Source organism: Rhinichthys klamathensis, unplaced genomic scaffold (assembly GCF_029890125.1).
Source record: "Rhinichthys klamathensis goyatoka isolate OS25496 unplaced genomic scaffold, OSU_Roscu_1.1 h1tg000110l_1, whole genome shotgun sequence".
NCBI lineage: Eukaryota > Metazoa > Chordata > Actinopteri > Cypriniformes > Leuciscidae > Rhinichthys > Rhinichthys klamathensis.
In genome coordinates, this window is record NW_026606648.1 from 1,815,912 (window position 1) to 1,841,834 (window position 25,923).

Sequence of the window (25,923 nt, forward strand, 5' to 3'; positions counted from 1 at the left end):
ATTGCAAGCTTGTGAATCGAAATAGAATCGAATTGTGAAATTTGTGTCAATACCCAGCCCTAATGATTAAATCACAATAATGTGTTGATACTGTTACTGATGATATAATCTGATACTAAGATTTGGTTAGATGGGAGTTCTGGGAGTGCAGGAATGTGTGGTCAAACTCTAGCTGACTTATAGACGTCATGTCTGATATTTAGCACTCAAAGTCCGACATGTCTGCATATATGATCTCCTTATCCACCTCAAACGGGCACTAATTGCCAGCGACTAATCACATCACTGTCCTATTACGTCTAGTTCGTCATCATCCCTCTCATCTGCAAAATTACCCAGATAATTAGAGTAAATTATTAACGAGCTAGTTGCAGAGTCAACTACGCTATTTGGTGACCTCAGACACTTAAAAGTCTGACCTTTTATGTCTAATGGTTTGAGTAAATAAATGCATCCAATAAATCTACGGTGTAACGCTTTTACTAAACTCTTGGCTGGAACACTGAGGAGTTTAAATGGGCTTCATTAGCAATGAAAAGTTTGAGAGTTTGACGAGCACTGCAAAGTAGTTTCACTCTAAAGATGGGTTTTAAAAGTAGCTTGAGCTTTCAAACCATCAAGTTCAGGTGATTGTTGGGAACAGTGGAGCTTGAACGGGTTCCCAATAGGCGATACACATTCACACGTTTTACAGATGAAGGTGTCACATCATGACTGTATATGTGTCTAACCTGTTCAGGGCCCATGTTGGCCATGCTGCCCCCAGGTCCAGAGTTCATTGAGCTCATGCTCATCTGGTTGCCCATTTGGCCCATGTTGCTCGAGTTGGTGGCCATGGGCACGTTGAGGTTCATGCCGTTACCGTTGTACATGTTGTTATTGGCCTGCTGGCCAAACTGAGGTGGCGACTGCTGAGTGAACATACTGTGGAGTGAAGCACATAAAGGTTTAAGACCCTTTAGGTGGTCAAATGTTTCCTAACTAATTCTCCTTCTAAGACAACAACTTTTTTTGGTGAATAATGGAAACATTTCAATTTCATTGCTCACCAAAGCTGCATTCATTTGTTAAAAAATGTAGTTAAAAACCGTAATAGTGTGACATATTATTACAATTTAAATGAACTGTTTTCTATTTTAGTATTTTTTTTTTTTCAATGTAAAATTTCTGTTTTAGCAAAGCTGAATTTTCAGCATCATTACTCCAGTCATCAGTGTCACATGATCCTTCAGAATTATAATATGGTGATTTGCTGCTCAATAAACATTTGTCATTATTATCAATGTTGAAAACAGTTATTTCTGCTTAATATTTTTGTGGAAACCATGAGGATTATTTGATGACTAGAAAGTTCAAAGAACGGCATTTAAATGAAATGAAAATCTTTAACATTATAAATGTATTTACAGATGGACACTTTTGATCAATTGAATGCATTTTTGCTGAATAATTTCTTTAAAAAAATATTTTAATTAACATAAAAAACCTTTTGATTGCTACTGTGTATATATATTGTATATAAACCTATAAATATCTATTTAAAAACATACAGCTATCACAAATATGTCAACATACTTTACTAGCAAAAGGGTTCAACCGAAAACCTGGTGCTTATTTTGTGTGAAAGCGAGTGAATGTCATGTGATGAAGCTGCACCTGTTGGCATTCATGTTGCCCTGTGTCCAACCGTTCATTTCAGGGGAGGACTGGAAAGAAGTGTTGCCCTGGGCCTGTTGCATCATGGGACTCTGGGCGTGGCCCATCCTGGGAGACATGAGGGGGCTCTGAGGGGTGGCGGCACCACCGAACCCACCATCTGACTGCTGACTCATACCTGACACACACACACACACACACACACACACAGATGTGAGGAGACAAACCTCGGCTTGAAATAAACAATCAAAGAATCAAACAAATTACAGAATTATTACTGTACAGCACTCTATTCACATCGTATTCACTCTCTCACACTCGGACAGCATTCACATTTAGCACCCAGAAATTAATTAATCTGTTACTACAACAGGAACATTGATTAAAAATATTCACAAATCAAAATCTAAACATACACAAACACACTCACAGACACACACTAGTCACCAATTCAAATCATTCGTTTAACAAACTAATTAGCTGATCATCATTTTTTTTTAGAAATGTCAAAGCAGAAATCATATTGAGAAGTGTTTCAGACCATCTCCATAATCAAAAGTGAAGAACTGGCGTCCAGTATTTAACTAGAAGGGTTTAGAGGTGTTATAAGCAGGCAGTGAGGTAGAGTTACACATGCAGGTTAGTGTTAGTGGCTGAGACAGCCAGAGAAAAGAGGGGTGGGTGGGTAATGGGCGGGATTGGGAGGTGGGGTTTGGGTCACCGCATAATTGGTTTAAAAATCAACTGCTCCGCCTCCACTGATCACCATCAGCCAATTAGTCTATGCAGGACAGACACTGACACATATGACACAGCACAGGCATAGACACAGCCACAATTATCAACAGTTTGACACAACACAAGCTTTTGCATAATGATATACTGACTCTGAGCTCATGTGTTACCTAAAGATCTACAAAGTGCAAAGCTGGATATTCTTAATGTGTGGATCTGTTGAATTTTGCTGATTACCACAGAATCATTTCAACTCATTCTTCAGTTTGTAAAAAAGAATGCAAAATGCAGTTCATCAAATGTAATTCCAATGGAAGCCCAACAGGGTCATTGAGCAGGTGGCAGTTTAAAATATGCAAATTATCACACTATTTGTTTTTACAAACTGAGCGGCAAATCATAATTATATTCTGTGGTAATAGACAGCATGCTGCCCATAGATATGAAGTCCTAAATGAGCTGGAGTATTCCTGTAATATATTCTGATTACATGCATTTAATTTCATGTGGGGGAAACATTCAAGTGACTCTTCTGCCCTCTAGTGCCACCTTCTGCTGTAACCATTATGATGTTTCAAGGGCACTACATAAATAAAAAGACTTAATTAATACTACTTAACAGCATAAAGTGCTAAATAAGCTATTACCTTACAGTACTTGACTGAACAACTACAAACAGATATTTAAAAGGCCAAATATTCCCTGAAACAGCTCAATTCAGATTATAAATCGGAACATACGTTATGTTACTAGACAAGTGAATTTTGGTCTTTAGTTGTATAGAGGCATCTAATCTCATAATACAGTACATAATATAGTCCTGCAACTACACTTTACTTAAAAAATTAAGGCAGTATTTTTTTTACAATCAACTTGGCTATTTAAGTCATTTCAACTTAAATTACATTAAACTGACTTAAAAAAATGTGTATATGTATAACTTACAAAAAAAGGTAGAAAATTGCTTAACTTATTTTGATGTAAAAATATGTGTTGTTATAACTTATCGGTAATATCATTTTTACAGTGTGCAAATCTCTTTAAATTATTAATTTAAAACCTCAATTTAAATACCGTCATTATTTACTTGCCCTCATGTCATTCTTCACTTTAATATTAGTATACATTTTAGTAATTTTGTTAATGTTTTTAATACTTTTTTTAATATTTCTATTTAGCTTGAATTTATTTTTATTCCAGTATTATTAGTTTTAGAACTTTATCTATTTCAGTTAGTTGCAAAGGCAACATTTCTATTTATCATTTAAGTTTCTCATCTATCATTTGACTTGATTTCAGCTTTATTCTTTTTAATTACCGAAAACTATTTTTTAATAGTGTTAGTTAACAACAACACCATGGCTTTCTTCCCTCCATGGAACACAAAAGGTACATTTTTAAGAATATCCTGGCTACTGAATAAATACATTGATGTTTTTTTCTTTCTTTTTTTTGTAATTTTGGAGTCCATTCTTTATTCAAACAAGCTGGTTAGGAAATTAAAAAGTTACCTTTCGTGCTCCACAGAAGACAAAAAGTCAAAGTGTTTGGAGCAACACGAGGGTGAGTAAATGATGTCAGAATGATAATTCCTGCTAAAATGTATATATTTTAGAATATTAAGATCGGATATCACTATAGTTGCTGGAATATTATTTTTTACACAGCTGACCTGCATCAGAACTATTCTGTTTCTAATTAAATCATGTTGACTGGCCCCTGATTTTTCACCGTACGCTCCGATCACACAAGTTAAGCCTGTAGCGTTGCTGGTCGCAGGTGTTTGTGCGTGTGTGTGGAAGCGCATGACACACAGACAGAGAGAAAGGGCAGGCAGTACCTGAGCTGGGGAACTGAAAGGCACTGTGCTGCATTTGAGGGCTCATAACAGCCCCAAACTGTCCGCTCAGACTGCCCAGCATCCCCTGGTTAGCTAGACTCATCTGAGAGCCATGCATGGCGCTGTGGGAGAGGAGCTGGGGGGCGGGGAGGTTGGGAGAACCGGGGGAGAAAGGGCTGGTGGAGGGGGGTGGCGAGGCCAGTCCTGTACCGTAGTTGGGCGGATAGGGGAACTGCTGGGGGTTGGCCTGGGGGATCCGCGGGTTGCTCATGGTTCCGGGCATGCCTGCGGAGGCCATGTTGGGCGGCAGGTTGAGACCCTGGGCTCGCATGACCATGCTGCGCTGCTGTTGCTGCTGCTGTTGCTGCTGCTGTTGCTGTCGCTGTTGGTCCAGCTGACGCTGACGCAAGTGATTACTCAGCATCTCTCTCTGCCGCTGGGCCAGCATCTGAGCGTTGATTGTCCCCTGGAAGACAGAGACAGTTCTGCGTGTTATTTAGGCAAGCTCGACATTCGGCGCACCAGAGAGCATGCAGGAACTGATTGGGCGAACCTGATTTGGAACGTTGGGTCTTAGAGGTAGGTTCATATTTGACACTCCAGTCATCTGATTCATCATAGGCTGACGATTCTGGGAGAGACACAAAACGCACGATGCCACATTTTCAGAGTCATTTCAAAAGAAGCTTCACTGTAATTACCATTCAATACTTAAGCAATTCTCTTATACTACATTTAAGCAACTGTTCTGTTTCATACAACAACACTCTTGTTTGTATGATACTGATACACATCAGCTTGACAAACAAGAATTTTATCACAAATAAAAGGCATTCCACACACAATAGGACAAGAATTTTTGTTAATTTTTGCTCTGTCATCAAAAGTTTCGTTATGACCCATAACATTGGAATTTTATGTATCATTCAAAGAACAAAACATTCTAGGGCTGTAATACAAAATATCATCAGTCTTGGAGCGCACTGTTGTGCAAATATTACAAATATACTGTTAATATAGGCCTACTATAAGAAAAAATGGTAAGGTTATTTAAAAAAAATATATATATATTTTTCAATTAAAATCTAATTATATTTTAAATAATAATCACATTATATATAATTACCGCTTGTAGCTTCAAATTATCAGACACCATACAGTTATGAGTGATGACCCCTAAATAAACCCAAAATGAGGTCAAGGAACAATTCCTGAAATGTCCAGCAGGGGGCAGCCAACCACAGACGGTACTGATTTACATTAAATAATAGTTTTAGCTTTTGTGTGTGTGTGTGTGTGTGTGTTTGTAAGGATAGACAACGATTATGCAGTAAGTCTTTGGATTAACAAAGCTAAGTGTCACCAATTAACTACCTGTAAAAACAAAACAAAAGCTTTCTATTGTGTTGTTTATATCCACTTGAAAGGGTTTTGTTAAAGGCATAGTTCACCTAAAAATAAAAGAAGCTGTTTTAGAAATGTCTGTTATTTTGTCCAGTTTTTTTGTTAAGGTAATGATTACTGTTTGGTTGCCAACAATCTGCAAAACGTGTTCCACAAACAAAAGAAAGTAATTCAGGTTTGGAACAACATGAAGGTGAGTAAATGATGACAGAATTTACATTTTTTGGGTGAAAGAAAGCAACTAAATGATCACTGTGCTTAATATTGATGGTATCAACAGAAAATAATATAAACAAGAAATAAAAATATAACCACTTGTATTCTACTTGAATCACTCTGGGTTTTCTTCTTGTGTTGGAGAGTATCCACTATACCTGCTGTGCTTGTAGCCTGTGTTGAAGCTGCAGTCTGAGTGTATTGGGTTGGTTAGGGACGACCACGGTGGGCCTGAGTCCTGGTCTGGCCGGCACACGGAGCATGGGGTATCCCGGCCTCTGTCCCATCTGTCCCGTCATGCCGTGGAAGCTGGGGTCCTGCATGGGTGTGTACCCGCCCTGCTGCATGTGGGCCTGGGACGCAGCGTACTGCTGTTGGCTGTACATGGGCGGCTTCTGATCCATCATCATACCCGGGTCCTGACCGGAGAACTGATCCTGCTCCACCGGCTGGGCCTGAACACAAGGATGAGGATACAGTTACACTTTAACAAGCAATAATAATTAATAACTGGTACACATAAATCAGATAGATCTGGATTTTATAGTGATGCATAGAAATATGAGCAATTGAAAATATCTGTCCAAAAAGAATCATGTCTCATGTAATCGCATCAGTGTTTCAACTGCGGAAAGACATCAATAAAAAAAAGCTTGTTAATGTCACATAACATTATATTTACCTCAGGAAAGCCCATTCAATGTCCACAACTGGTGGGTTAGCTACAAAAAATAACTCTAGAGAGGAGAATATTGCTAAATATATGTACTATATTACATATTCTTGATATTTCTACTTCATTATTTAACTTATGTTAGAATAAATATGTCATGATAACATGTTTTTACTAGAGCTACTGTTTAAAAGTTTATATTATAAACTCGGAGTAGAGTAGAAACAATTATATAAACAAAAGTTGATATAAAAATAGCCTTATGTGCAATTTAAATGTTTATATATAGTACTAGAACTGAGGTGTGTCAGAAGTGGAGATAATAGTTCTATTTTTAGTTAAAAAATAAATAAATTATTTTGTCTATAGTAACATGGCGGATAATTATAATGAAAGGAAAGGAAACACGGTCAGTATTGAGCTCATGAAAATTTGATTAATTGATTATTAAATAAACTTTATTTTTGGTTTTTGTCTAATTGTAAACTTTATGTCTGTGCATCACTAGGTATAGTGAAAGATATAGTCAATATAGTGAAAGACAAAAGGGACTGGGTTGTAAAAGAAAAATGTACTACGTACCTGTCCCACTAATGCCGGGATACCGAGTGCACGGTCTATCTCCTCTAGACCATCAAAATCTTTGAGGACCTTGTAGAGCTGGCTGAGGAGAGCGCCCTCATCGGCCGGACCCTCAGAGGGAGGAGGGCCCAGCACATCCTCCTGAGAACCGCTGTATATGGAGCTGACAGACACAAGAGACTCTGATTCAGTAAATGAGACGTGAATGATGGGACATCCCATAATGGATTACATCTGAGTGCATTTGTCAAGCTATTTTGTTAAGGAAGTACAAAATCAACTTGTGCACACAGCAAACGCCTCCAATAAAGCAGACGGTCTAACAATAGTGACAATAATAAATGCTGTTTACCTGTTCTGGTTCCCAAATGGCACCGGCTCTATAGGCATCACACTGTCTGGCCATGGAGCCGTCTGATTGGGCGGTGCCTGTTGCTGGGGAAACTGGTGGCCAGCCATGCCCATATCCATATTTGACTGGGCTGAGGAAGAAACAGAAGATGACAAAATGTTTAAAACCTTTTTTTTTCACCCGCAAATAGGTCGGAATAAGTAAATAAGTCACTGAATAAAGCTGGAAAGGGTCCAGAATAAATGCAAATTTAGAAGACACTCAGAAATATCTGCTCTGTGCACATTTACCATTGGTCATCATCTGGGACTGAAGCATCTGTCTGGGTCCAGGCTGGCTGTTGGGCCTCATGGGCATGCCTGTGCCAGAGTTAGCCACCATGCGAGCGTGGAGCGCCCCCTGCGGGATTGGGTGCTGGCCGGCGGGAGCAGCTGTGGCGGGTGAGGTCGCGCTACCGACGGGACCAGGACCCTGTGCGCCCCAACCGTCCTGCTGCATTCCTACACGGGAAACGTTATTACCCATGACTCCTTTAAAAAAAAAAAAAAAGAAGAAAAACAGAGAAAGAAAAGGGCTTTTAATTTGAAGGTAACTTTTGTTTAATACAAATGTGTAATGCGACATTTGTTTTGATTGAAACTGAGAATTTACACTAGCGTTCAAAAGTTTGGGGACAGTACTTTTGAAAGAAAGGAACTTTTATTCAGCAAGGATGCATAAGATTGATCAAAAGTTACATAGAATCCTTTACATAGGATTACTCAAAAAAAACTTATTAAAATAGTAATAATATGTATTTTTGATCAAATTAATGCAGCTTTGGTGAGCATAAGAGATCTTCAGTGTTGTCAAGTCCGAGGTTTTCCTGCGTTTTTTCGGATAATATCCAAAAATAAGATAAATGTTGATACCGGGTCTCTAATAAGAGTGACTTAGAGGACACAACCTTCAATAATTCTTAAGTTACTGTGGATAGTGTCAGTCTTCATTCCCAAATAAACATGTTTGCATGTTTTGTAAAGCCTGTCAGAGTTAGCGACAGCAACAAAGTGGGCCAGACCGAAACGAAGGGTCAACTGACAAAATAAATGAGATCTATAGGAAAAAATAATGGTCCATATAAAATATGGGTCACACTTTAGATTAGGGTCCTAAGAAACTATTAACTTTTTCCTCAATAAACTCATATTTACTGCTTATTTATAGTAAGGTAGCTGTTAAGTTTAGGTATTGGGTAGGATTAAGGGATGTAGAATATGGTCACACAGAATAAGGTATTAATATGTGCTTTATAAGTACTAAATATCCTAGTAATATGCATGCTAATAAGCAACTAGTTAATAGTGAGAATTGGACCCTAAACTAAAGTGTTACCAATCTGTTATCATTTAATTCACAAAACTTTGAGATTTAAAAAGCGACCACCTGAAAAATGCACGAAGATACAGTATGATCAGAAAAGAAACCTTGCAATTCTTTCCAAAGGTTATGAGTCATTCATATCTAGCCGCTCACAGTCTCACCTTATGTGCACATTCACATGCACACGAATGCAACCCACCACACACAAACAAAACAGAGGGGTTTTCTTATGATCTGACTCAACACTTTTGTGCCGTTTTACACTTTTGTCTTTCTCTTGGCTAACAGCGTCACGCTTGACTGTTCATCAGTGATCACACTGAAACTTTGGTTTGCACATGGTCGAGGCGGCATTGGAACTTTCCTCTCATAGTAGGTGTCAAGTGTGGGGGAAGACCTGTGTTCTACAGACAAGCTTCATTTTGTCCTTTATTTTTTGTTACTGCACATTTAAAGTCATTTCAATGCTGCACTTTTGACCCTAGCTAAAACTCACCTGCATTGACCATGTTGGGCTGACCAGACATGCCACTGTGGTTTCCCATCATGCCTTGCTGCTGCATGAGTGAGTAGGGGCTGTTGTTCCTCATCAGAGGGTACTGACCCTGAGCACCTTTAGCAGGCATGTTCATTTCCAAAGACACGCTTCTGACCGGAGGAGCTCTGCCGGGATGCCCTTGCCGCGGCGCACCGAAATCTATGAACACACACACACCAGTAAAAACACCCTATTTAGTTGAAGTCTGGTCTTAGAGAGTTTCTCTCTGAAAATGAGTGAATGATCATGTATAATGTTCATTGTATCACATTATGGTTTGTGTGAATGCTTACCCATTTTCACTTATTTTAGTTGACTAGCCAGTGTTAACTAAATGACTCGACACACACACACACACAAACTGTGTAGCATTAGCGGTCTTTGCTATTTCTGACATGTCTCAGTTGACAGAGTGAGTGAGAGTGAATATACGCGCAGCTGAAATCATGTGGATGAGAAACAAAAGACAAACTCATGTTCTACTTTCAGGGTGTTTTCGCAAACATTATGACATGTTTGTAAATGTAAAGCGCTCTGGGTTCACTCCATTGTGACGTTCATTTATTTGAAATATTTGATATAAATATTTCAAATATGAACAGAGGAATTTTCCTCCTGCTGTCACCTTGTAAACAAGTGCAAATAAATCCAAGACTAGTCAATGAAACTCCTTGTAAATACACAAACGCACATTCACACTTACTATCATGTGAAGTCTGAATAGGATTACGATGTCAGAGCTGGTTAAAGGTGACATACAGTTGTTCTAAAGGAAGTGGATTACATAACACAACATACACAAGGCTCAAACCAAGTGCATTACATTGGTCTAATCTTCCTACAGTTCAAGAGGGTAATTGTGCATAAATTTGAGAGATAAGGCAACTATTTGTATACAAACAAGCACACTTGGAAAGTTGTTCACATTCAATTTTGTCTTTTAAAGAGCCCCTATTATGCTTTTTTCAGATATTACCTTTTATATAGTGTTTAATAAAAGATTGTGCTGTTTGTGAATGTAAAAGATCTGCAACGTTTGTACATTTTTTTAGTTTTTGTCTCCCAAAAGAAAGAACAAATTCTGACCTGACTGAAGCGAATCGTCAGCAATTCCATTACTTTCTGCACAAATCTATGTAGGTTTGTAACAAATTTGCATAATGGCAGTCTACGGTTTTCATTGGCTGCCTGCAAACCACATCTATTTCAACCCGCCCTCAAACACTGTAGTTATAGCTGAGGACTGGATGAGTTTGGTTCATGTTTTCGACATGTCAAGAAGACACTGTTTTCTGCTCTGGAAAAGCATATCCATTTTGCATGCACTTCCTAAGAATGAGGATTGAGCTCATATCTCGCTATCCATGACGAGAACTCCGAAGATTCGATTTATATTTGTTTTGCGGAGACACAGTTATGTTGCCAAGTATAAATGGAACAGTTTTAACAAAACGGACAGCTATCTGATCAGTAAAAATGCGTAAATGACCCGGTAAAAATAAGCCCAGTGAAAATCTGTTCTTCAAGGTCTACTTTAAAACTGAAAACAAACAGAAAGGCAAGGAAGCCGCTGAATTTCAGATTTGGTAATGGACGCTTTGTTTCCGACACACGCTATAAACGGTAGACCAAACACAACAGACTGGGCCATCCGACCAACCAGAGAAGAGTAGGCTCTCAGAAAGGAGGGGTTTAGAGAAACCAAATCCTTTATTTAACCATCTCAGACACTGTGAGAAAAGAGGTGATGCTGCAAAAGTGTTTTTCAGAAGACCTCCAAACCAAATTGAGGAACCTTTAATATAGCATAATTAGGACACTTTAAGGGTTGGAACGCACTACACTTCTTTTGCCCTGATTTAAAGTCCGGACAAGTCGAAAAGTCAGAGCCAGTCTGCAATTTTGAGATGACATTTCACAGAAAATGGCGTACTGTAAGATGGACACGGACTCCACGGATTCCATCCAGTCGAAGGATATCAAGCATATTTGGTTATTGAGCTGATTTTAGAACACATTGTTCACATTACACAATTGTAAATAAAGATGAATGGAGTATGTTTTAAAAGAAAATACTACTTTCTATTTCAAAATGTCACATTCAATTGAATGTTACTTGGGATTTGTTTGTAATTAACTGTGAAATTGACCATTTTTAAGTGAAAACTGTTTCTACACCAATTTTTTTTTTCAGTGTAGCAATTGTGTAATGTATGATGCCCAGTTTTTCCTCTGTAACCATTTAAAAAGTCGTCAAGTGCCTAGTGTTTTAAAATCAGTCCAGATTTGAAAAGTAGTGTATTCCATCCTAGATGAAAACTGTAGGAGAATGTGTGCGTGTGTGTTACTCACTCTGTTGGCCCACAGCCTGTAGTGCTCTCTGTTGCTGGGGACCCATGCTGGCTCCACCCTCTCCAGTCATCTGAAGGATGTCATTGATGATTGACTGCTTGTCCACGGCAGCAGGCAAAGACACCGGCCGGGAGTCCGTGAACAGGCTTGGCTGACTGTTCTGTAGATCATCCAGGATAATATCCAGCTCGCTCGACTGCAAACACACAAGGGAATTTCTCAAGCTTAGATGTCCCATTAGTCTCTGAAATCATCATGATACATATAAAAATATGACTGTCAAGGTCAAGTTTCTGGTGTTTTTTAGATGCACGTGAAAATATCTTCTTGTATATAACATACCAATGCACTTTATCATACATAATGACATTGTTTGACATGCATATTGTACAGTCACAAGGCTTGGTATCTTAAAGTCTCGAGGATTTAGACCTCAGTAGGGAAACGCTGGAGAGTTCGAAGTCTGCCTGCTAAATCACACCCCTCTCCCTCTCACATGTACACACACACACAGGGCTGGAATCTAGGACACACTTCACATTGAGTTAAAGGAGGCTAGCTGCACACTACTCCATTTGCCATGGTTCGGTTACCATCTTTAAATCCTAGATTGCTTCTCCATCATAGCAAGATCTTCTAAATGCACGCAGGCAAACACACTCAACACGATCTGGAACGCAGCTCGACTTTAAATACATCATCGATTTGACTTCAAATGCTTTCATCTCCCTTCATAAGCTTTTACAAATATTTATTACCTTAGAAATCTAAATGCACACTTGGCTACAGCGTCTATGTTGCATTTGAAATATCTGCCCTAATGCATTGCAACTTTTTTTATTCTGGTTTTAAGTTTGACAAACTCCAACTCAGCCTGTTGAGATAAAAAAACCTTCTTACACCGTTGCATTTCAGATAAACAATGTCGGCTTGAAGATTCAGAACTGTACTTTTGTTTGTCTTGAGCTGTCGTCGTCAATCAGAAAAGACTAAAAAAAATGCATACAACTCCTACTAAATGACACTAAATAAATGCTAAATCAAGTCTCCTGTACACAAGCACTCTACAGTTGGAGCTATAAACATTTATGCTGGCTAATATATAGATTTGAAGAGAAAGCCAGTTCAGGAACTTTTAATAAATATGCATTAAAATCTATAAGTCACCACAAGGGGGCAGCACACGTGACGTCACTATCACAAAAAGGACAGGATAATACAGATTGATCTATCATTTAGAATATTCCAGAGCAGCTCTACTGCAAGATCTCAGCATGTATGTATAATATATATATATATATATATACACCAGGACAGTGGGCCGCAGATGAGAGTTTATGTAAGCACATGCGTCTAAGGCTTGTTATGGACAAGGCTGAGAGGTCAAAGATCACATGCTGTATATTATTCTGTTGAAAGTGTGCCTTCATGCCGCATCTCTGCAGCGTAATGAAGCCGTGGGTCTCTCCTGCCATTGATTTGCGACTCAGTGTTCAGCGTGGAGGAAAAGCGCTGCACAAACAGGATGTGAGCGGAGAGGAGGAACTGCTTAATGAGGTCACTCTCCTTGTGTAGCGCTCGGAAGCTCTTTTCCCAATCTTTCTCCCTCTCTCATCTCACACACACACACACACACACACACACGTGTGAACACCACCTGTCCCTGGCTGCCCTCTTGAATCAAACCTGCTGCTGATTATTCACTGTCCATGCATCTCACAGGCTGCTTGTTTCAGCCATCTCTACTTCCACTTTCCAATTATCCCTCTCTGGTCTCTCTCCTGTGTATTATTCTGTGTGCACTTGCTCAGTCCAGACAGGAAGGTGCCTGCGCATTAGCATGGATTCTTTATATCGCACTGAGCTGCACCTCCACGGATCACTTGCTCGCCAGTGGGAGCGCTGACGTCAGCGTGATGTTGAGCCAATAGTGGAAAAGCTCCCTTTGTGGAGATCTATGAGACCTGCGTTTCTCATCAGCTACTAGAGCTTTACAGTAAAACAATCTGACATATTCCACTATAATTTACACTTTGGGATGGTTATTTTTGATGTGGGTAGATGATAAAAGACATGTCCATGAACTTTTACTGTTAACATAACAATTTTAAGTTAAATTGCATATGAATGTATAAGGGAAAGTGTATATTTAGAGATTCTGTGATTGGCCATAATTTATTCATTTTCCCCCACCCCAGTTCACTTTACCAGTCTTAAAGCATGACAAAATGAACTTTATCGTTATTATTAGGTCATTGGAACTGCAGGTATGCTATACCGTTTAAAAGTTGGAGGTCGGTATGATTTTGTAATGTTTTTTGCAAGGAGTCTCTTGTGCTTAACAAACCTGAATTTCTTTGTTCAAAAATACAGTAAAAACAGTAATATTGTAAAATATTATTGCCATTTAAACTAACAGATTTCTATTTTAATATATTTTAAGATGCATCTTCAGAAATCATTCTAATATGCTGATTTTGTGCTCATTATTATCAATGTTGAAAACAGTTTTGCTGAAGTAAATCATGATACATTTTTATAGAAAGTTCAAAAGAACAGAATTTATTTGAAATGGAAACCTTAAATGCCACTCTTGATCAATTTAACAAGTCCTTGTTGAATTAAAATATTAACTTTCTATAAAAAAAAAAAAATATTAAAAAAATCTTACTGGCCCCAAACATTTGATAGGCAATTATGTATGTTAAATTATTTTATTCATGTATAATAAATAAATAAAAATAATTCGATTTTTAAAGCATGTCACATGTAGTCAATTCATGAAATTTTACGACTAAAACAAAACGTTGAAAGATATGTTTTAGGACATTCTATGCAAATTCCTGAAAGTTACAGGCGAAAATCAACCTTCAACACTTTTCAGGCCAAAGACCCTTAGTGGATAAAGAGACAAATCAGTGCGAAACTAGAGACCTAATGCTGGTTAGATGGGACGAGGGGCTGTTAGTTGTGTAGACAGGAGGGTAAGAGGGGTTACAGGGTTAATTGGCACGCATAGGAACCACCAATGAAGTGACATTGTCAGGGTAGGGACAGCTGTCTGCACCGCATGTGTGTGTGCAACCGAGGAATGGTGTAAGAGTGCCGATTAGAGCTCTGTGAGGGGTTGGGAAAGGCAGAGGAGTGACACCCTATCCCTGAGTCACACTTCCTGCTGCAGAGATACACATGAACCTCAGCAAGAGCATCAGACTGTAACACGCATACAAAGCTCGCTATAGAAGCACACGTAGCAATGCATTATGGGATTGCCTTCCCCATAAAGTATGCATGAGATGCATATCTGGTCAAAATGGGTTGTCTTAAAAGGCTGTCTACTACCTTAAAGAATAACGTTTGCATCCTAACTGCACATGATGCTGTGAAATGCTGCTTGGCAAGGCAGCTGTTTTAAAACAGAACTAAAGAGAAGCAAACTAGGACATGCAGGATGTAAGAGAGACTGAATGATCAATAGGGTGAGCGAGAGAGAAAGAGGGATTGATACATCAGTGAACAGACTGAGTGAAGCCACTACAGCTGCCTGGATGACAGCGATATGTGCATCTGGGGCATTTCTACCGTCTGCCATAAAAAAAAAACTACATTATTGAAAGCAACCCTGTCCAGAGCCACTGAAAGCCTTTAACTGCAAGCCAACTGTGAAAATAACTGGGTGCATCGAACGCCGTTGGTGAAAGATTCAAGAGTGGCCGCGCTCTACACACACACGCCGTCAATGAAGACTCCTTGAGCCGTGCTCTTCGCCATCATGACCTTTCATACAGATCCCTGCTTCTCTTCAGTTTCAACTGTAACTATCACACCAGCCTGCTGCTCATCTCATCACAGGAGAGAGAGAGGGAGAGGGAGAGAGAGATGAGTGGTGAGAGGTCACTGGTTCTGTTCCAAATGCTAGTGATCCACCTCTCTAAATGCGTTTATATGCACTTCCTTTACTCGATTACGCTTAATGAGCTGACATGCATGTGGTCATGTAAATGCATTAACCCTTTTTCCTTTATTGGAGTAAGGTCATAAATCACTTAAGCATAAAATGATCGACACACCTAGATTTTTGGCACTCAGCCTGATTTCGCCCGCACATTAACCTGCATTCTGTCGGCTTATTGAAGAGCGCATGTGTGATATGTAACGGTGTCCTTACTGCAGATTTAAAGGAATAGTTTTCACCAAAAATGAAAATGTTGTTATCATTTACTCACCCTCAATTTGTTCCAAATGTGTGCGAGTTTCTTTTTTTCTGTTGAACACAAAAGAAGATATTTTGAAGAATGTTGGTAACCAGACAGTTGACGGTAGCCATTGACTTTCACAGTAGGAAAAAAAGAAAATAAGTCAATGGCTACCGTCAACTGTCTGGTTACCAACATTCTTCAAAATATCTTCTTTTGTGTTCAACAGAAGAAAGAAACTCATACAAGTTTGGAACAACACGAGGGTGAGAAAATGATGACAAAATTCCCTTTAAGTGCACCCTGACAGACTGAGCGTTTATATAAAGTATATCACAAACTTTAACTTTTTCTAGACTCAAGACATTATAAAACCATCTCTTCAGCTGAAGTAGATGTGGTACAGCAAAAATACAGCGTATTTATTAAAACATCACATCTCATGTAACATAAATCAGATACACAGATGATCAGGTTTTGAAGTCACTACCGGGGAATAACCAGATTTTTTAATCAAGTCGTTGCAAACGCGGTTTACTTGCGTTGCTGGGTTATTGGTTTGCATGTGAACCGGGACAACAGATTAATTTAATATGATGATTTTTTGTGGATATTTACATCACATTATAGGATTGCCCTATTTGTGAAGAATATACTACCATTCACAAGTATGTCAGCATCAATTTTCTTTTGAAGAAATTAATACTTTTATAGCAAGGATACAGTAAAGACATTTAAATGTTACAAAAGATCTCCATTACAAATGAATGAGTTTCGTTTGAACTTTCTATTCGTCAAAGAATCTAGAACAAAATGTATGGTTTCAAAAAAAATATTCAACTGTTTTCAATATTAGCAGTTTCCAAGACATAAGAAGACATGCACATAAACGACGATGGAAACACATTTACCGAACAAATCCCTCGATGCGCGCAAAAACCAAAAAAAAAAAAAAAAACTCTTGTGACTTTGCCTCAACAGTAGATGTGATTGGATACCTGCACTAACCAGCGGACCAATTTCATTCTCAAATGTTGGTTTGATCATTCTGGAATGTCTGAGCCAAAGTCTGTCATCAAAATGATTTGGTTTAATTTCCTCCCAGAAGCCTCTTACATGATTGCATTCCCAAACAACAGCCTTTTAAATGCAAGATGACATGAAAGCGTTTATTGAAGTCATTTATGATGTAGGGGAAAAAGAGCCACAGTGACTTCTCAGACTTTCATTTTTATTACAGGTATTTTGCGTCAATATTACTGTTTGAGCATAAGAGACTTCTTTTAAAAACATCAAGTGTCTAACAATTTCGCTGTATACTGTTGAGAACACGCCTATGATGCCTAAAAATGCTATCCTGGGTAGGCAGCTCCCTAGAGATTCTCTCTTTCTCCCACTCCTGCAACATTTCATCCTCTTTTCTCCCGCATCCTCACTAATTCAGTTCTTTCCTTTAGTCTTCCGTTTGTTTCTGCGCGTCCGTGCTCGAGCATCTCCTCCATCACTCTTCCTGTCCTGCTGTGGCCTCCCTGCTCTGTAAATCACTGTACTTCATGTTCTCAATGGCGCTGTCGTGGAGACCGTGAGGTCAGAGGTTCCTCTCTAGCGGAACTCTGGGTCTTTTCCTGGTAACCGAGAGGCGTTGAGATCACTCTGCTAACAGCGGCAGCTTCCCGAGACCGCTGCTTTGATTTGACAACTATGACTCAATTTGTGGCTCAATCAACAGCTTTTAAAAGAGGCCCGGGAGGCTCAGTGAACGCGAACACACACATACAGGATAATCTCTCTATTCTGTTGTTTGGTCCCCGACGCTCCTCAAACTTTACCGCCGCTGTGCCAGGCCTGATTGGTGCCCGGTGCCAGCTCTGTAGGGCATGTGCCAACCGCTGTGCCAGATGAGATGCACTGAGCACCACTGAGACGCCTTTTTTTCAAATGTCACAGAGCTGCTTCTGAGAAAGTCCTGCCAGTTTCCCACAGAATCGACTTCCTGTGACAGAGCTCTCACTTTCCCTTTCTCTCTCTCTCTCTCTCTCTCTCTCTCTCTCTCTTTCTCTCTCTCCAGCTGGCTGAGTCATTTATATCCCTGCTGTTACCATACTGCCTCGATCTGGGGCTTCATTGGCCGGTTTATAAATCTGTTGTTTGCTCTACTTTCACACCCAAATAGAGAGGAATACAAAAAGAGATACAGAGAGTGAGAAGGGATGCATAGACTCTTACAACACAGAAACATACTGAAAAGAAGGTGATAAGTGCATTTGAACATATTGGCATATTGGTTACATTTGTGTGTAAGTTCCCCTGCTGATGACCTTTCCGACATGCAATACCTTTTACATCTAACCAAAACAACCATTACCCACACACCCACTAATGATGAATCTTTCCTACATTCACCAAGGCGATGCTCCATTGCAATCCATCAAAAGTCCAATTCAAAACCAGCAGAAGTGATTCGGATGGTGGTTTTGCATATATAAACTCTCAGTACTTTCTGTTCTGTTAAACTCTATTGACAGCATGCTGTCAGTTACCACAGAAAATAATTTTAACTTGTGCATGTAAACAAATAATGCATTTACATTTATGCACTATTGCATTATGACTCTAATCGTCTTTTTGAGGCTAGTGGATATTGTAAGCAACTTCCAAAAAAAACCACTAGACTAAAATATACATATACATAGCATATGCAGTATAATAAACTAGATATTGTAAAAACATTTTTTGTATCTGGTCTCTAATCTGACTGGACCAGACCACTGGTGAAAATAAAATAAAATCATAAAATAAAATAAAATGCCAATCAGGTATGGGTCAAAATTATTTTCTGTGGTAATATAGACATTGACATAATTAAATATTCATTTACAGTTGGTGATATCACTTACCTGCTCCACACGCTCATAGCCACCATCGGTTTTCTCGGTCTTAATTCCCTGCATCTTACCGCCCTCCACCTTTATCTCCCCAGATCCTTTTTCCTTGAGTGCGTTATCATCTTTATCCAGTAGGTAGCGCAGCAGGGCATTGTCCTTCTTCTTGGGGCTGACGGGCTCTTGTTTAATGGCTAAATCAGCCACACCGGCCGTCCCACCTGCAGAATCCTGACACAGCTCCTTCCCCGTGGCCTCGGCCGTGAGTTTGGCCAGGTCGACGGGCGATGAACTGTTCTGGAGAAGTCTGTGAAGGATCTTATGCTTCTCCTTCAGAGAGGTAGCATGTGTCCCGGCTCCGTTTTGAGAGCCCATGCCGCCATTTCCTGGGCCGCCGGTGGGGTCTTTACCCCCGGGCTCTCCACCACCCATTGGTGGGGGTGAGGTGGACTCGATAGGCTCAGTTTTAGTGGTGAGGAGCTGCAGGAGTTTAGTATGTCCTTTGTTGTCACGTAGCCGGTTCTGCGGGTCACTGGCGTCCGGGTTGTTAAACTGGCCCTTTTCGTCTCTTTGCTGTTCGATGCCATCGTCCTGCCCGTTGTTGCCCTGCTCCGATTGGTTCTGCTCTCCGAATGACTCAGAGGCTCCCATTTTATTCAGCAGGTGAAGATTCATGCCCATCGCAGCTGGCGAGCCCAACTTCCTGTCGGGCGAGCCCAACGATTGGCCGTGGCTCACGCCGTGGCACTCGCTAAGCGCCTGAAGGGCATTAAGGGAACTGCTTGTGTAACCATGATTACCGCCTGCTCCCCCATTGCCACCTGTACTGCTAGTGCACATGCTCGCAGGTGAATGGAGGCTGCCTGCTGGGGAGAACTGAGGCGGGGGCAAACGTGGAGACCCTGCCACTCCGGGACTTGCTCGGTGGCATGGAGACAGCATGCCCGGACTGCCCTGAGACGGGCTGCTCAACTTCAGTGGATAGCCACTGCCCTGAGGGGTGGCCGCCTGCATGGTTGCCGAATGGCTCATGGTCCCTGGGCAGCCGAAACGGTGGCCCTGTACAGGTCCGATGGCGCCAGGCTCCTTCTGGCCACCAGGGGAGGGGAAAGTGGATGTGTTGCTGCTGACGGTGGCATCCTGCCCCTGGGGGGCGCCGGAGGAACCAGCTGGATTGGGAGAGCTCATGGGGTTCATGGGCTTGACCATAGCCTGAGCATTTCCGAGATCGGGGGTCATGCCACAGACGGGCTGCTCCCTAAAACAGAAAAAAATACACAATATTATAGTCGCCAATAGATTATCTAAAGAATACAGTTCAGTTTATGCTGCAACACACACATAGCACAAACTTAGTTTTGTAGATAACGATGAACCTAATCATTACAATCTTGATGCATTACGAACATAAGCCACATTTCCACCGAAATTACCCGGAACAATTTGTCCCAGGAACTTTTTTCCCCCCAAACCTGTTGCTGTCTGCGTTTACACCGCGGTCTAAAGTACCGCGAAGATTAGGCAAATTAGTCCGGTGACGTAGGACTGCACGCTACTTTACAGTTCCCGCTGGATTTCATCTACTGAATTTAAAGGTGCTCTAAGCGATGTCAAGCGTTTTTTAGGCCAAAACATTTTTTGTCACATACAGCAAACATCTCCTCACTAACCGCTGGCTGCATGTCCCCTGAACACACTGTAAAGAAACGCGATCTCTGTAGACAGCCCAGGCTCCACAAACAGCAGCAAAAACAAACTGGGCTAACCCGCTCCAAGAAACATGACAAACACTTCCAGCCAATCACCGACAAGAAGGACTTGGGGGCGGGGTTTGGGGGGTTAGTGCGCGGATGAGGAGGAGGGAGGGTCTAGCTAGCCTCCGTTTTGTTTGACAATACTTTAAACGTCAACAAGAAGTGACGTCACCCGACATCGCTTGCCTTAGAGAACCTTTAAGCTTAATAAAGCCTGAACCTCATCGGTCCATCTGTCGTATTTTTGAAACTCCATTGTTGATTCGAATAGCAAACAACTGTTACTGCACGCACCGCAACAGATTTAAAAAACTGGTGGTTGAAATAAAATGCTGCGTGGAGTCAACCAATCAAAATGTTTACCCGGAACTTCATTTCGACCCTGGTTCCTGCGGTGGAAACACACTGAGTACCACCCCAAAGTCCCTAGTTCCAGGGAAAGTTCCTGCGGTGGAAACGTGGCTATAAAATTCATAATTGGTAATACTTGCTTAGGAGCAAATTAATGTTTTTATTGTTAATGAAAACTAAAACTATTAAAAACAGATTTAATTAATTTCAGTAATTTAAAAGCTGAAAGAAAATATTAAATGAAAAAAAAAAAACTTAAGAAATGTTGTTTTTGCAACTAACTAAATAAAACAAGTTACTAAAATTAAAATTAAAATAAAAGCTAAAACGAAATATTAAAAAACAAACTAATTCTTGAATTACAATGAAAACAGAAAATATAAAATATAAGCAAATTCAAAGAATTAATAAACACTATAAAATTATATTAAATGAAAATGAACACTGCTGAAGGTTAGACATATGATTAAACCAATAAGCGCGCACACACGCACGCACACACAAATCTCTTGCCGTCATTGTGGTGACTATTACATATTTAATTATTATAAAAAGAAAGAGACGGTTAAAAGGAGAGAAGTTTGTTTGTTTGTTTCTGACAAACAAAATCAGAAAACAATGCCTCATTAGTTCAGGCAGGGCATGCCAGTCTCACCAGGTTGGCACGTGCTGTTGACTATGGTGTTTTAATTGCGATCCAAGGAATTCATATTGATTTCCAAGTAAATTCTATTGAAACTATTTCATTACATTAATCCAGTGCAGTCATTTGTTAAATTAATCTCGCAGACAGGAAGCGATTCTTTTAGTGCTCGAACAAGGAATCCGAGAAAAGAGCTTAAGTGGAATTTCAGGAATGGCTTAATTAACTAAAGTATGTTTCAGCAGAGAAGGTTAAAAGAGGGGAACGAATTGTTATCAAAGAAAAACAGCACTGCTCATCCCTCAAAACAAGCCACGGGACAGAGAAAACGAGCGGCTGTGCTGTCGCATCCCCCTTTAATGTAGAAATCACCTCGGGGTTTAAAGCTTTTAGCAAGCTACATACTAAAAACTCACTCAGAGCTGATAAATGCATAGAGATGCTTTTGTTCGAGGCGTGCAGGATGAATCAATGGTTAGGCTATAGTGTGTGTTATTGTGCTAAAGATGCTGTGCTTTAAGACAGCACCCCCCACCCCCCCGCTGTGAGCTCACTCTGGGTTTAATGTTTATCTGTGCTCGACACCCCAGCCTAACACTGCTGCTATTGTCTCAGAAAGCAAACCAGTGTTTCTCCCTCACACGCTGTGAGAGAGATAAAAACTCTGCAGCTAACATATGAAACTGTGTTCACAACTGCCTGCTGTGGACCCAAGCTTTACAAATCCATAGACCAAATGATTTGATTCTATGTGAAACTGCAATCTTTGACTTTACGCAATGATGCTCCAGGAAAAAGAAATTTACTAGCATGTAATTGAAGCCTTTATGTTGTTCCAAACTTGTGAGACTTTCTTTTGTGCATGTGTTTACAATGAATTGGGACTAAAGCTTACAAGGTTCAAAAAGGACATCAAGCATAATAAAAGCGGCCCATACAAATTGTGACTTTTGTTATAAGTTTCTGAAGTCATCTAATAGCTTTGTGTGCGAACATCTAGTAGTTATTCACTGATAATATTCCCCTCTAATCATCTATTAACTGCTGTGACTGAATCGGTTTGTGAACTGGTCTGGACAATGATTCACTGAAAAGATTCAACTCAAAAGAATGAATCGTTCATGAATCACTACTTAAATTTTGGTCTGATCCTCACACAAACCTATTGTACAGCTTCAGAAGATTTAGAGGTATCACTTTAGTTTAGGTTCCAATTCACACTATTAACCAGTTGCTTATTAGCATGCATAGTACTAGGATATTGTCTGTTTATTAGCACTAATAAAGCACATGTTAATTAATCTTATTCTGCATGACCATATTCTACATCCCTTAATCCTACCCAATACCTAAACTTAACAACTACCTTACTAAATATTAATAAGCAGTAATTAGGAGTTTATTGAGGCAAAAGTCATAGTTAATAGTGAGAATTGGACCCTAAACTAAAGTGTGACCGACAGAGTATAGTAAGTCATGTAGACATATTGATTCTTAACACTATTTTTAAAGCTTGAAAGCTCCCCATGTATTCTTTCTTTATGTTCCACAGAAGAAATAAAGTCATACAGGTTTGGAACGACATAAAGGGTGAGTAAATCACAGAATTATAATTTTTGGGTGAACTGTCCCTATAAACTTGGAGCTGTTTGTATTCAATTACTCCATATTTAACTAAACCAGCAATCAAATTCTGAGGAATCATTAAGGGTGAAAACACTTGTTTGCCAATGTGTAGCTGTGGGAGTTGAGGGACTCGTGTTATTCTTGGTTCTGATGGAATGTTTAGAGACCAACGTCGGCCTCTGGGAAAACACGCTTGGATGTTCTCACATGACAGTGAGATTTCAGTGTATGGTCATTAACTGGGCTTGTCAGAACTAGAAAAGTGTGTGTTTCGACTGACTGCTCACACATGGAGCCGAATCAAGCAGGAAACAGCGAGAAGAGGGTCAAAAATGACAAACATAGTCATGTTCATAAAATGCACCATTGCGATTAAATTAAAAACACAGATTCAGACATAAACAGAGACAAAACAATTGAAGTGCAGGCACACATAGAGATCTGTGCGGCTGGGTAGTGGGTACCTCTGTAAGATGTGCAGGGACATGTAGAGCTGTGGCTCGTTGGTAGCAGGTGAGCGAACCAGTTTGCTCTTGGTGTGAGCTGAGACGATGGTCCCGTCGGACAGGGAAAACCGGTAGATGGGACTGAACGCCTGCCCATGCCTTATCACTGCAAAACAAAACACATGATTGGAACATCAAAACATTCATTTTGAGACATACATAGGTAAATGGAACACTAAAACAAACAACATCTAAATTGTACTCAAAAAGATTAATACGGTCACATCTGCGTTCAACCATTTTCTTCCAACATGTCTTGACAAAATAATAGTAACTATCATCACACATAAACCCATATCATTTCTGTAACATTGCCAGACTTACTAAACTATGTTTTATACACACCGTTCAAACTACTGTTCTCCTGATTTTGTTCACATGGTTGCTAGAGCACTAAAATACTGAAATACAGTAATGTCTACTACTGTACATATCCTTATGACAGTAGTTACGATTGATCTTCATATTTATGCATTTATCCTTGAATTAAAGATTGCATTTTTCGAATGAGGTTAAAACAAGACTATTAACATATCTCTGTATTTGCACTCTCATTATAGTAATTCATGACACAAGAAGTGTGTAAGAGTTATTGGCCAAATATCAAGCGTAACGTTAGTTATGGCAGGTCGTGTCAGTCAAGCTTGGATCAGCTGATCCACGTCTACCTATAGGAATACGATGCCTATCACAGCAGCCAATCAGTGAGTCAATCAGTATTATCAGCATTGCTCAGGAGCTAATTACCCTCCTCCATCCCCAGCTCCTCCTCTCATCCAGTCAGGATTAGGACTTCTGATTCCCCTTCGAATCAGACTAATTTCTCAAATTATGTTGTATATTAAAATATCAAACATTAATGATATCTGCAATACATTTATGTTGGTTATGTTTATCGCTGCTCTCCCTGCTCTTATCCATGCTAGGCTGTATGGCTGAACAGGGAGTTCTTGCCCAGAACAGAACACTGCCAATCCAAACTATATGTTAATTGTCAATCATCTTTGACGATAGTGGTCCTGACAGAAAAAAAGATTTGTTAAAATTACTATGGTGTTCAGATGTAAGGTAGTTATCTGGAATAATATTATCAAATATATCGTAAATATTTAAATGCACAATAGAGTGCAACAGTTGGGTTCTTAATATTTCTTTATAGAAAATTGATTTTTGAAAATTGATTTCTGAGGTTGTTGATCGATGGTATATGCTTTTTTTTGAAGCCATCAGTTCACATTATTTCAACTTATTTTTAAAGTAATGTTTTACAGCAGAATTTCTGGTGGAAAAAACTACATTTCCCATGAAGCTGTACAGAAAATTTCACCAATCAGTCACATAAGCAAATCATGCCAAAAGACCTTGTTAGCTCCGCCCATTCCCATGAAGCACTGCAAATGATGTAATCGAGTCGCTCTCTCTACGCTCTCAAAATACTTTAACATTTGTATATATACATGCATATTTTGCAACACATTTATTCTTTATATAGATATAATATTTATGTCATTCAGAATGCTTCAAGGGATGGTAGTTTTTTCACCTCACTAAAGCCATTAAGTACACGGTCTTGTACAGTCGTCTTTTTGTCGATTTTCAAATACTTTTTTTGCATCAAATTTGTAATGTTATGATTCATCTTGTAAATGGTTGGTGTGGTTCATGGCTTGTAATGCTTAAAACATTTTTTTTTTTGTCCCTATGGGAAAAAATATTAGAAAAAATACATCTGGAACCAACGCAGCTGAAAATGTGTGCAGGCACTAATGCACTCCATAGCTACTTTCACACATGAAAGCCAAAATGACAACATCTCTTACCATGACATGGCTAAGTGTTGAGTCAGTTAATTAAGTGATCAGTACCTTCTTGCTGATGCCGCTTGGCGAATGACATATCTCCGTCGTTCTGGAGGTGAAATCGCTGAATGCATCTCCGCACCAAGTCTTCCCAGCCTGGCTTCATAGACGCTCGTAACAGACTGGTGTCCAGGGAGGTGATCTTACCTACAAACACACAGTACAGCAAAAAGTTTGATGTTGTCTGTTACAAGTTTTCAAGCTTAAATTTCTTAAAGGTCCCATATTGTCAAACATTTAATTTCCTGGCTTTTTTCATGATAACAGAGGTCTAGGGACTATGTAACCACCACATAAGTTTCAAAACAGTCAATCCATAGACAAATGCACACAGCCTGCATAAAGTAGCTGTGCCTTTTCACAAGCCGTTGTGACTTCCGTAAAAATGTGATGTCA

The 25,923-nt window shown here is 39.7% G+C and overlaps 1 protein-coding gene across 4 annotated transcripts in view; it reads right to left on the bottom strand.

Annotated features, from left to right (window-relative positions):
* Positions 1-25,923, bottom strand: part of ncoa2 (nuclear receptor coactivator 2) — a 102,824-nt gene that overhangs the window by 5,993 nt on the left and 70,908 nt on the right. For 3 of the 4 annotated variants that reach the window (XM_056254104.1, XM_056254106.1, XM_056254103.1), the window contains exons 9-21: positions 25,534-25,674; positions 23,627-23,774; positions 18,804-20,046; positions 11,711-11,906; positions 9,317-9,517; positions 7,749-7,988; positions 7,459-7,588; positions 7,107-7,269; positions 6,010-6,306; positions 4,785-4,862; positions 4,232-4,697; positions 1,657-1,834; positions 732-924 (exon numbers count right to left, since the gene is read on the bottom strand). In XM_056254104.1, the coding sequence (XP_056110079.1) occupies positions 732-924; positions 1,657-1,834; positions 4,232-4,697; positions 4,785-4,862; positions 6,010-6,306; positions 7,107-7,269; positions 7,459-7,588; positions 7,749-7,988; positions 9,317-9,517; positions 11,711-11,906; positions 18,804-20,046; positions 23,627-23,774; positions 25,534-25,674 (3,674 nt within the window). The remainder of the gene's footprint in view (positions 1-731; positions 925-1,656; positions 1,835-4,231; positions 4,698-4,784; positions 4,863-6,009; positions 6,307-7,106; positions 7,270-7,458; positions 7,589-7,748; positions 7,989-9,316; positions 9,518-11,710; positions 11,907-18,803; positions 20,047-23,626; positions 23,775-25,533; positions 25,675-25,923) is intronic. The other variant, XM_056254107.1, reaches the window with a different exon arrangement.